This window comes from Sinohyriopsis cumingii, chromosome 3 (genome assembly GCF_028554795.1).
Source record: "Sinohyriopsis cumingii isolate HCF-2022 chromosome 3, ASM2855479v2, whole genome shotgun sequence".
Taxonomy (NCBI): Eukaryota; Metazoa; Mollusca; class Bivalvia; order Unionida; family Unionidae; genus Sinohyriopsis; species Sinohyriopsis cumingii.
The window spans coordinates 45,123,842-45,136,132 of NC_142963.1; the positions used below are offsets into that span (position 1 = coordinate 45,123,842).

The window sequence follows — 12,291 nt, forward strand, 5'->3', positions numbered from 1 at the left end:
ATTTTAAATTACCTGAGAGGGGAGGTTGCCTAAAATGTATGTTTAGCTTATGGGCATGGTTGTTCATCAATTGAGTGTTATCCATTTTATGTCATTTGTCATTCATTGCCTGTTTACAGTTTCTGTTTATAACTTCTTTTCATTGGGACCTAGGTTGCTCTAATTCTGCTGGATTTACAGGAGTTTTCTTTTCTTTCTTCTAAACTGTTTCTCTGTGTAAACCATCCCCTAATCACAGCCTGTATCTCACATGAAATGTGATGTTGCTTCACATCCATTAGGAGACTATGAGATGGTAGATATAATGTAAACAGAAATTGAATGAAATTCAAGCAAATGGTAAATTTTCATACTTCTTCGTCTGTTCTTCGTTCATGTGCATAATCAATTCATCATATCATGATTTGTATTGACAGTAAAGTACATATCTACTACATATATATATTCATGTATAAAGCGGGTCCAGCTGCAAACAGTATAGATACTGATCTGCTGGCACATTATGCGATGGAAAACCTGGGTCTGTTTTGTTTGTTTTATTGATTAGTCCCAAAAGAACTGCATATATTCAAATCTGGCGGTGCATTATTAGATGACAGATCTGGGTCTGTGCAGTTTACAGTTGAATCCAACTTTCATTTTCCCACCATTAGGCAGAGCATTTTATGATATGACCTTGTTTTTATCTGTCTGTTCACTAACTTTTCCTTTTATGTATGATAATTTCAGTTCTATAACACCTACCATCACTACATTTTCAGGTAAGTTCTTTGTAAAGAAGGGCTTATGTGGCTTAGATTTATTTTAACATAGCTTTAACAATTTTCCAGTCATATTGCTACGATGTCTACAGTGTGGCAGTTTAAAGCGATGTCTAGCACTAGGGCATCGTGCTGCAGACATGTAGCGTGATGTCCCACCCAGTCACATTATCCTGACATCAGGCTGACCAGTCCAAACACTAACCTCTTAATGCTGAGCACCAAGCGAGGCACCTGTTAGTACCATTAGAAGTCTTTGGTATGACTCTGCCAGGGTTCGAACCCACGCCCGCCCACATCGGGGGTGAACACTCTAACTACTAGGCCACTGGAGCGGTCCTTGAAGAAGAGAATAAACTTTCTGATTTCACGGTCAAAGTCAATTTCGAAAAATGTGTTACACACAATAACGTTAGTTCTAAATCACAGAGCTAGACCAAACCTTTCAGATGACTTGCACTTTGAGTAAGAAAAAAGTCTATCCATTATTGTGGTCAAAGGTCAAGGTCACTGATCTTTAAAAATGGTTTCCACACAGAACTTTCAGTTCATAACTGCATACCATCACCAAAATGTCTGGTTGAATTACATGTTAGGTTAGGAAGCTGTTTAGTGATTTAGGGTCAATAGTTCAAGAGTCAATGATGCTGACTGTAAGATGTAATAATAGTTGTTAGCTCTGATGGTTATAGACTAGAAGAGCTTATTAGATGGTCTGTTGTTCATTGTCTGTCCATTATACATTCATTTGTTGTCACATGTTTATCACTACTGCTTTTAAACTACTTGGAGGAATGCTTTGAAACTTTAGACACAGATTCATTGCATGGTCTAGTTGGTCCTAAATGAAAATGGTGCCACATGGACATCTACATTTGCCATCATAAGGTCTTGTTATTTCTACTCCTACTAATAGGAGTTCTAGTTAGTAATAAATAACAATGGTGCCAATGTGATCTCTAATGTAGCCAGCACATTGTCCATTTTTAAAATCTTTGTTACTGCTGAAGAATATAAGAAACGTTTACATCACTAAACAGTTAAAAATAAGAAACTTGGTTTTATCTTGGATACCTGGAAATTCTTTTCAGGCAATAGAGCATCACTTCATTTGAAGGATTCTTGGTGCATAATAACTTTAGTTCCAGACCATATATTTTGACCAAAGCTTGTGTAGGGCTTGCAGTTAAAGTATTCAAGAGGCCTTTTATTTCAGGGTCAAAAGATCTCGGGTCAGGGTCATTGTGACTCGAAGAAAAATGGGTTTTACAGAATAACTTGTTTTTTAGAGTCAGCTTCTTAACCAAACTTTGTGAATGAGTTGCACTTAGGGTGATAAATAAATATGTAGGTTATGTGGTTTGATGGTAATTTCTGTACTGTAAGTTTGGTTCAAGACCATATAACTTGAGTTTAGGTCAGTGTGACTGAGGCTTATTGGTCAATACACTCCAGAGTCAACCATACTCTACTATAGACTACATGGAGGACCATTATACAATGGGCATGTGAATAATGTGTCGTTCATGATCCTCTTGTTATATTAAGCTGTGAAGCGATATATTATTTCACAAGGAAGAAATAATGCTGAATGGTTAGAATTAATCTAGACTGTTCTTGTTCTTGTAGAACCCAGAACTCTTGGATGAATGGAAGGAAGGAACAGATCTGACACTGTATGAGGGATATGGGCAGACAGAAACTGTAAGTCATGGAACAAATTTTTTATGTCCCTTCAAATCTTTGGTAGGACGTATAGTGTAATTAGAATATCTTGGCAGAAGGTCAAGTGAGTTTATGGTTTCGTGTGTTGCACGCCCTGCATGTGTCATGTGTTTTTATTTCACAAATACTATTAACAGCTGTTCAGAAAACATGAAAAGATATTGACAGAATTTGACAGATACCATTCTAGCATGAATTGGTTCAAGTAACACACATTCTTCATAAAATATTACTTGTGTTATTAAATTAGATCTTTTAAAGGCTTCTCAACAAAATCAGCTCAACAGAATTTGCCCAGAAATGACAGCATTCTGGCATTAAAGGTTTTCAAATATTTTCAAATGATGCTGACCCACTATCAAATATTGTCACTGTTACTAAAAATAGAAAACCATTAAATGACTTCATCTCAAATACTGCCTGACAAAATTTGACAGAGCATCCAGGTATAGATAGTTTTCAGTTATGTATACATGATGCCAATACACCATGGAATATGAAAATTAACAAATAAAAACAACTTTTTATGAACACTGCTAAATGGAACTCATCCAGTTTGATAGAAAGCATCCTGGCATAAAGGGCTTTTCGAGTTATACAGATGATGAGAAACCACGCTTAAATATGATGACCTTTGGTAGGAATAGACAGAACTTTAAACATCTCAGAATCTGCTCAGCAGAAATTGACCAAATTTGACAGAAAACATTCTAGTAACAAGGGCTTTAAAATGTTTATTGATGATGCCAATTTGCTGTCTGATATGGCTCCAATCACAAACAATGTAAAATGCTCAAACAACTTTTTTTTACAGAAATCATTCAAGCATAATGTATTTTAAATTTATTAAAATGTTACTATCTGCCCTCTATTATGGCTGGTGTTACTAAAATAAAAGAAGAAAAACATTCACACAGCTTTATGTAAGAAAAAACAAGAATTTGACAGACTTTGAAACAAAATGTCCTGGCATATGGCCTTTTAACACTGGACAGGTGATGCTTATATGCCATCAAATATGGGTCAAGATACATAAACGGGAGAAACCATGAAAACATTTGTTTTCATAACATATTCAGTTAACATCATTAGAGTACATTTAAATAGGATGCATCCTATGGACTAGTATTTCTTGTTAGAGTAAACCAAGGGAATTAACATAAGACTATTTAGCATCACATGTTTGGAGTTATGCAGAGTTATGTCCCCTGCATTAAAAATAGTTTTATCATTTTAAAACAATCAAAATACAAGATGCATAAATTTTAATAGAACAGTTTATAAAAATGAGTTAAATAATACTCATATGGGATAAAAATGAATGATTTATGATTATAACTGAAGAAAAATGTAAAAAGATCATATATGAAGTAACACATCAAGTTCATGATAATTTGGTATTATATTTATAACACTTGTTTGTTGTTTTTGTTGTAGGGTTTAACGCCATTTTTCAGCACACGATAGGCTATACATGGCAGCCAGTATTAATGGTGGAGGAAGAACCCGGGGAAAACCCCGGAAAGAACCACCGACGCACAAGAAGATACTGGCAAGCTTTCTCACATACCTACATTGACTGAATCTGAGACTCGAACCCACTCAGACAGAGGTGAGATGGCAGTGATCCGTAACGGAGAGCGCTTTAGACTACTCGGCCACTCAGGGCCCCAACACTTGTTTGTAAAACCCCATTGGTTAGCATGCTAGAATCCAGCACAGGTATATCAGGCTGACCACAATATTGTTTCCTACGGGAAAACAGTTTATTCTCATTGTCAAACAAAAATTAAGTAAAGCCAATAGGCAAAACACCTTTAAAGCAGGCTTTAATATTCCAACCAAGCCAGCAATATCATGAATCTCTGATGAAGTCCAATAATATTTTTACTGAGAAAACAAAGATATGCAGGAATTTACCCCTAATCTGAAAACCTTAAAGTGTCTCTTATGTACACCAATAAATATTTTGAAGCTTCAGAATCTCTGTACATATTTATGTGCAAGAAAGTGATTTTGATTGAGGAAGAACATATTTCTTGTAAAAGAATTATGTCCAGGTTTATGCATTTATTTGTAGAGAATTGTTGCTAAAAAGTTGACAGCATTTGTAAGTGCTAAATATATTGAAGCGAGTTTGATGAGTTTGACGGTTGCTTGTATTGCCATATTAAAATGCCTGAAATATTTGTTGTTTGTGGGTTATCACTTATATTGTGCATATTCAGTGCAATAAGATAATTTTTTAATGTATATTTTATATTGTTTTTAGCTTTTATTTAAATTTTTTTATAACAACCCAGTATTCTTTTATCCAGAAACATTTGCAAAATTAATTACTAAGAGCAAAGAAACATTTAATAAAAGTGCTGATAACTTCAGGACAGCATTGGAGCTTATTGTTTTTATTCAACAAGGTATCTACAAGCACTTAACATATTTTATTGCACATTACAACCAGTAGAATGCTGTCATTTAAAGTACATCTGTTTGGAAATAAGTCAGTTTGCAATGAAAGTACATTTTTATTATGATTCAGAATGCAGTTTGAATTTCTTATATGGAAGAAAAGGAAAATCGCAGAAATTATCCTTAACTATTTGGCACTAGAATTAGAGCATTTTCTTCTACATATAATAATAAAATCAAATACTTTAAATAAAATAAACATGTAAGACATATTAGTGTTACTAAAGTTTAAGTCATAAGAATAAACAAGGTAAAAATACAATGGATATTCACAGCACATTGTTATGACATCTGTTATCATTTTGTAAAGGCCAGTCTAGTTTCATTTCAGAGTCTCAATAAACTTTTAATATTTATCATCTTACTTCTCATACATTTAAAAGTTACTGCAAAATAAAGTGGCAAAAGATATTCTCTATGACCTGTATCTTACCTAGGTTACACACAATGACCACATTAGCAACCACAAACCTCAACCCTAAATAAGTCAGAAACCCTACCCCACTCTCAGAAAAGTTGGCAGGTTTAGGATATGCCATTTGATAGATCACTGTCTTGTCTTGGGGCATGTATGTGTTGCTCAAAACACTTTTCTTTGTCTTTGGTTTTGAAAATTCATGACTAAAGAATTTTTTGTCATCAGAACTTTTATAGCAGAGTATTCTGTATGAGAAGATGGTAATTTTGTGAAATGCTATCCTCTCATAATTCTGGAACTTTTCCATGGAAGATTGCTAGCATGGTCCTGAAGAAAAGCAAGGCAATTTTGTTACAGAACAGGAAGACGTGTTTTGTTGTCTTTGATTTGTCTTCAAGTGCTGTTCTTATTTTAATGTTTATCAATTTGTCTTGCAGTACCTTGCACATTAAAAACTTGTAATTTTTGGACCCCATATATGCAAGCATCACATGTAGATCATTCATATAAAAGAAATGTTTTCCTTCAATTTTGTTCTATTCAGCATGATTTCATAACCTATCAGACTGCTCCAGTGGCCTATTGGTTAGAGTGTCCGCCTCAAAAGCGGTACGTTGTGGGTTCAAGCCCTGGCCGAGACATACCAAAGACTTTTAAAAAATGGTACTAACAGCTGCCTCGTAGGCACTCAGCATTAAGAGGTTAGTGTTAGGATGGTCAGCCTGGTGTCAGGATAATATGACTGGGTGGGACATCATGCTACATGTCTGAGGCATGATGCTCCAGTGCTAGATATCACTATAAGCTGCCACACTGCAGACATCATAGCAATATGACTGAAAAATTGTTAAAGTTACATTAAAATATCCTAATCACACACACATAACCCATCATATGTTGATTTAAGCTTATGTTGATAATTTAAACATGTTGATACATACAGCTTAAATACATAGCTGCAACTTATGTTAATGTTTCAGTATATTGAACCAACTTCCATTGTAAGAGTGATGAAACAAAATGTTGTACTAAATTGTCTATACTCTGACATTAGTGTTACCTATGTCCATTCATATGTACCTTAGGCCATTAATTAATTGGGTGGGACATCATGCTACGTGTCTGTGGCATGATGCCCCAGTGCTAGACATCACTATAAACTGCCACATTGCAGACATTGTAGCGATATGACTGAATTTTTTTTAAAGCTACCTTAAAAATCAAAATCACATCACATCACACACCATTAATTTCATTTCCACTCAGCAACTTTGAAGGACGTAATTTGGTACGAGGCTTAAGGTTATGAAGACTTAGTTTAGCTTTGTTTTATCAAAATTATAGTCATAGCCAGTGTTTGACTTGGAAGTTTGCCATTGCATCTTCATACCTGCCATAACATGTGGTGTCACATGAAAATCACAATTTTGGACACCCAGATCCCCCAACATGGTTGTGTTTAGAAAAACACAATTTTCAGCAATTTTACCCCCAAACGTTTTTCAAGAACAACAACACCTACCCACCCCATATTTCTTGACTATTTTCTACAGTCTTCTTTGAAAAGATAGCTTATTCTCAATTGGACAACACCCCCCTTGGGACCTCAAAACACAATTTTTGAGTCTCATAAAAGCCTACCAACACTCTGGGAATATGGCAGATATGCATCTTTCATCATCAAATACATTACCCAATCATATTGATCTTAGGAAATTGATTTTTGCTACCTCCCAAATCCAGTTCTTCCAGAAAGATGAATATGTTTATCCCATCTCTGTGCCATATAGACTATAGTTTTAGGATCTATGTGAAAACTCTTTTGAGATGCCATTATAATTACCTCCCCTGATTCACTAGGTTGCTGCCTGTATGTATAATGGAGATTCATCAGTTAAAAGTTTCATACAGTTTAGGCAACAGTGTATCTGTCACCTCCTAAAATCTGTTGGATTTGTCAGGATCTACCTTTAAGGATTCTCGGCTTTACTTTTCATACATCATTTTGTGTATGTTTTCCACTGTTTGTGAACCATTTTATATTTCATTTTGTCATCTTTGACTATGACATTGTTTGTTTTGTCATGTGCATACCCTTAAAGAATATTTCTTTGTGGCAGGCTTTGTCTAAACTTTGCTGTAATATATAGCTTTAATGGAGAGCTTATGAGGTTTGTTGTTCGTTGTGTATCTGTCTGTTAGCATGGTTTGTTATTGCTACTCCTCCTGAATTACTTAAGGATTGGCATGGAACTTTACACAAACATTTATTACATGGTCTTGTTGGTCTTAAATGCAAAGGTGTCACTCTAACTTCCGATATGGCCACCACAGTTGCCATCTTGAAAATCTTGTTACTGCTACTCCACCTGATTGGATGGTCATACAGTTTCATTTCTAGTTGGTCTTAAATAAAAATGGTGTTGATCTGACATCCGATATGGCTACGACAGGAATATAGTTATTTCTACTCCTGCACTAAAAGTCATATTGACATGGGGATTTCACCAGAAGACTTATGATTAGTTAGCGCTAATCTGATATCCATTATAGCTACCACAGTGGCCATCTTTAAAATCTTATTGCTACTTCTCCTGAACAAAAAGTGATAATGCCATGGGGTTTCACCAGAAGGCTTCTTAATGATGTCTAGTTGATCCTTAATGAAAATAGTGCTGCTGTACTTCCAGTATAGCTGCCACTGCAGACAGCTCAAAAATCTTTTTATTGCTTCTTCTTCTGAATGGATGGTTGTTTAAACATGTAATTTTGTTGAATGGCATTTTATATCTAGTTTGTTCTAAATGAAAATGGTGCTTCTAAGATGTCCAAAATGGCTGTCACAGGGGCCATTTTGAAAATCTTATCACTGCTTTTCCAGGATGGCACTTCATGTCAACATTGTACTTTCACCAAAAGACTTCTTTTGATGCCACGTTCATTCCAAATGGAAATGGTGCCAATCTGATATCCAATATAGCCACCATTGGAACCATCTTGAACATCTGTTATTACTCCCCCAAGGTGAATGGTTATATAAAAATAGGGTTTCCACAAAAAAGACTTCTTATGACATCTTGCTGGTCATAAATGAAATTGGTGCCAGTTTGACATCCAATATGTCCAGCACAGCAGCTAATTTGAAAATCTTGTTATCACTGAAGAATATCACTAATGTATGTAACACTCAGCAGTTGAAAGAAAGAAATTGTCTTGTTTTCAATTCCTGGAAATTCTTTTCAGCTAGTAGAGCATCAGTCCCTTTGTGGGACTCTTGTTTATTTTCTCTTTTGCTATGCTTTTGTTTTCTGTAGTTCACACCAATTTTCTACTTCATATCTTATTAATTTTTCATTGTCTTTTTAGGTATACAATGTCAGCTAGGTTATGAAAGGTGAGATTTGAGATTTGATTATGAAAAATAGGAAAACCTAAAACTGGCTTTTATTGTTGCTACATATTTTTATTCACTTGATTGCTTTTTTTTGCTTTTTTTAATCTTGCTGGAATTTTGCCTCTTTAAGCCTGGGCCTAGATGGCCTGTATGGAAGTGTGCCACTGTCTATAGCCACTCTTCCATCCAAGATAGCTCAGGCTCCTTCATTTTTGACAGGCTTGAAAAGACTTGTTTCCAGGCAACTAATGAGTGATCTAAACTGTTTGTTGGGGTTAAGAATCGCAGTGATTTATCTCCTGCTCCTTTCTTTTTTCCCCATCTATGGGTGAGATCTGATCTGACCCCAAGATGGTGATAACTTTTGAAAGGGATATTCAGTCTTCACTCACCAAGTTAGAGGTGGAGATCGTTTGCAAACTGGACTCTATGGGCTTTTGTTCGCTACTTTTCTGGTGCTGGAAGCAAATGGACAGATTCAAACTGTGATCAACTTGAGCCAGCTCAAAAGATTTATGGCTGTGACCAAGCTTAAAGTGGAGATGACTCAGTCAATAAGACTGTGTAAGAAGGGACAAGATGCAGTCATCCTCAATTATATGGATGCCTACTTTCACATTCTGGTTTACTATTCATCATTCAGTTTGCTTTCCATGGAACCATATATCAGTTCCATGTGCTGCCTTTCAGACTCTGTGTCAGTAAGTGAACTTTCATCAAGATACTAAGACAGTCGACTTCATCATCCTCACCACTACAGATTAATTTCAGTGATAGTGATGGTGGTGTACCTGGATGACATTATATAGAAACACGTTAAAGTTCACTTCTGACCCAAGTTGTTTTCTCTTCTCTTTCAGCTGAGCTTTCATGTGATCAATATGTCAGATATCACTTCCTCCCAGCATTTCATACATCTAAGCATGGAGCGTCTTTCTGATTACAATGCATTGAACTCATTTGTCAAGGCCATCAGTGAGCTTTACCCCCAGAGAGAGGGAAAATAGGATATCATTTCCCAAACTTTGGCATTTAGGTTCAAGAGGGTGATTTGTTCAGTGATTTGGAAATCTTAAAGTATCTGATACACCTCTTGACTTGAGTACTTTAAAGCTGCCTCTGCAAGCCCTGTATTTGAATGCAGTAGTTCAGTTTGAGACATTTTTGAGGCTGTTATCTGGTAAACCTAGTTGGCTCTCTAGCTTTTTTGCCTTCAGGATTTTGCGACAGTGAGAAAAGAACTAACTCTGATTGGCTGGGTATTGTTACCCAGACATCTAACAGACCTCATTAATTCCAGCTTAATTTCATCATGGCCATTGGGTTAAAGCTGTTTGCTGGATTCGCGTAGAAACTTTCTTCGGTATGGAAGTCATATACATTTCTTCTTGCTGTCTGCTTACAGTTTTATGGCAATTATGATAAATGTATAATCATATCTTGGATGTGCTTTCTCTTTATTAGGAGGATAGTCTTTCCTTTCATGATGATCTCGATCCTCCTGTCATTCATTGGTTTATCTGCATAAAGGCTGGATACTTTCACATTCCTTCCTCTTCTCACCTATTGCCCAAGTAATAATGTGATCAGATTATGTATTGACATAGAAATTCGTATAATTAATTATGTTTCTCCAAGAATACATACATGATCACATTCAAGTAAACTTTCCAATGCTTCATTGTAAATATGAGTTTCTTCATTAACATATTGTGTTTGAGCATCTGTATGAACATCTGTGTACATGTATGCATTTTTGTGTTATTCTGGGAGGGCTGGATTCAGGAGGTAGTGGAAGTTATTTTCCTTATGAAAATCAGATCCGTAAGTATTTTTCACAAAAACATCATTTTACTATAAACATTTCCTTTCACCAGGGTTTCTTTTAAAATTTATTAATTATATTGGCAGGCATCTGGGTTGTCTGAATACATTTTTAATTTCATTATTTCAGACATTTCTGTGTGGTACTTATCCCTGTATTGTACAGAAGCCAGGCTCCATGGGAAAACCTGCCCCTGGATATGACCTTCAGGTAAAAATCAACTGTTATGTATGCTTAATCTGGCTCAAATTACCATTACTCCCACGTGTTAATTTGTTTTATATCAAGATTCAGATTGTTTGGCTGCTCAAAATTAAGTTAGGATATAACCTAATAAGGTTGATAGATTCTAGATTTTTAATTTCATGGTCAGCTTAAGTTCTGTCAGAAAAATCCAAGCCAGTATGCACTATCTAAATTTCTATTCACTCAGGAGAAATATGTCATATAATTTATTTTATAAAGAATGTTAGGGCCCCAGGTGACTGAGTGGCCTAAGGTGCTCTCCTTTACAGATCACTGACATCTCACCTCAGTCCTTGTGGGTTTGAATCTCAGGCTTGGCCAATATGGGTATGTGAGAAAGCTTATCTAGCCTATCATGTGCTGAAAAATGGCATTAAACCCATAACAACATTTCAAAGAATATCCCAGCTTATTAACTCATTCATAATAAGTTAATCTTGTCTTGTTATGGAGCTATGTCCCCCCCCCCCGCTTTTGATTGACAACATTAGCACATGTTTATTAATATTACTAATATTGACGGGGCCCCGAGTGGCTGAGTGGTCTAAAGCGCTGTCCATTATGGATCACTGCCATCTCACCTCTGTCTGTGTAGGTTCGAGTCTCGGATTCAGCCAATGTGGGTATGTGAGAAAGCTTGCCAGTAGCTTCTTGAGGGTCGGTGGTTCTTTCCGGGGATTTCTCGGGTTCTTCCTCCACTATTAATACTGGCTGCCATGTATAGCCTATCATGTGCTGATAAATGGCATTAAACCCTACAACAACAACTAATATTGAAAAGATTAAGCAAGAAATAAAACCACCTCAGAACTGAGTTAATATATAATGTTTGTTTCATAATTGCATGCCAGATAAAGAAAAACGAAGAAATTGATACTACAAATTATATTTTTAATGTTGATATAGATTAATTTTGAACATTAACAATATTGAAATACCATATGATTATATCCTCCTCCTCATATTTCTCTTTGTGTCTCTGTCTGTCAGTCTGTCCTGAAATCTTAGACATCTGGAGTCGAAATAGATGTGGCAGTTACATGCTTAATGGCTTATTCCAAGTCTTTTATACTATGTAGATATATCTTTGTTATACACAGATTTTGAGTACTTTGATTTTGTAAATGATGAATAAAAGACAAACCAGCCTTGCCATTCTGAAAAATAGAAACAAAATAAAATAAATGGAAATACAAATTATGTTTTTCAGTCATTTTTGCTGATTTATGTAGGTAAAAAAATGAACATTTCATAATTTTTTAAACACACATCTGATGGATAACTGTAAATCAAAGAGCACATAAAAACATGTACAGAACAAAAATCACTGTCCGAATGATAAAGGAGGGATTTAAAGTTATGTTACTTTGCATTCAAGCACTCTTTTGATCAGTTACATTGATTTCTGCTGCATTTAAATTGCCAACTTATTTTTGAGGCAAGTTTATTTGGG

General features: G+C 35.5%; 1 protein-coding gene across 5 annotated transcripts in view; it reads left to right on the plus strand.

The window, feature by feature from the left end:
• LOC149802780 (acyl-coenzyme A synthetase ACSM3, mitochondrial-like) overlaps positions 1-12,291 on the plus strand; it is a 93,370-nt gene that overhangs the window by 26,601 nt on the left and 54,478 nt on the right. For all 5 annotated transcript variants that reach the window (XR_016420091.1, XM_089952208.1, XM_089952207.1 and 2 more), the window contains exons 11-12: positions 2,391-2,465; positions 10,722-10,802. Coding sequence is in view for 4 of the 5 variants with exons in the window: in XM_089952208.1 (XP_089808334.1) it covers positions 2,391-2,465; positions 10,722-10,802 (156 nt within the window). In the remaining variant the exon portion in view is untranslated. The remainder of the gene's footprint in view (positions 1-2,390; positions 2,466-10,721; positions 10,803-12,291) is intronic.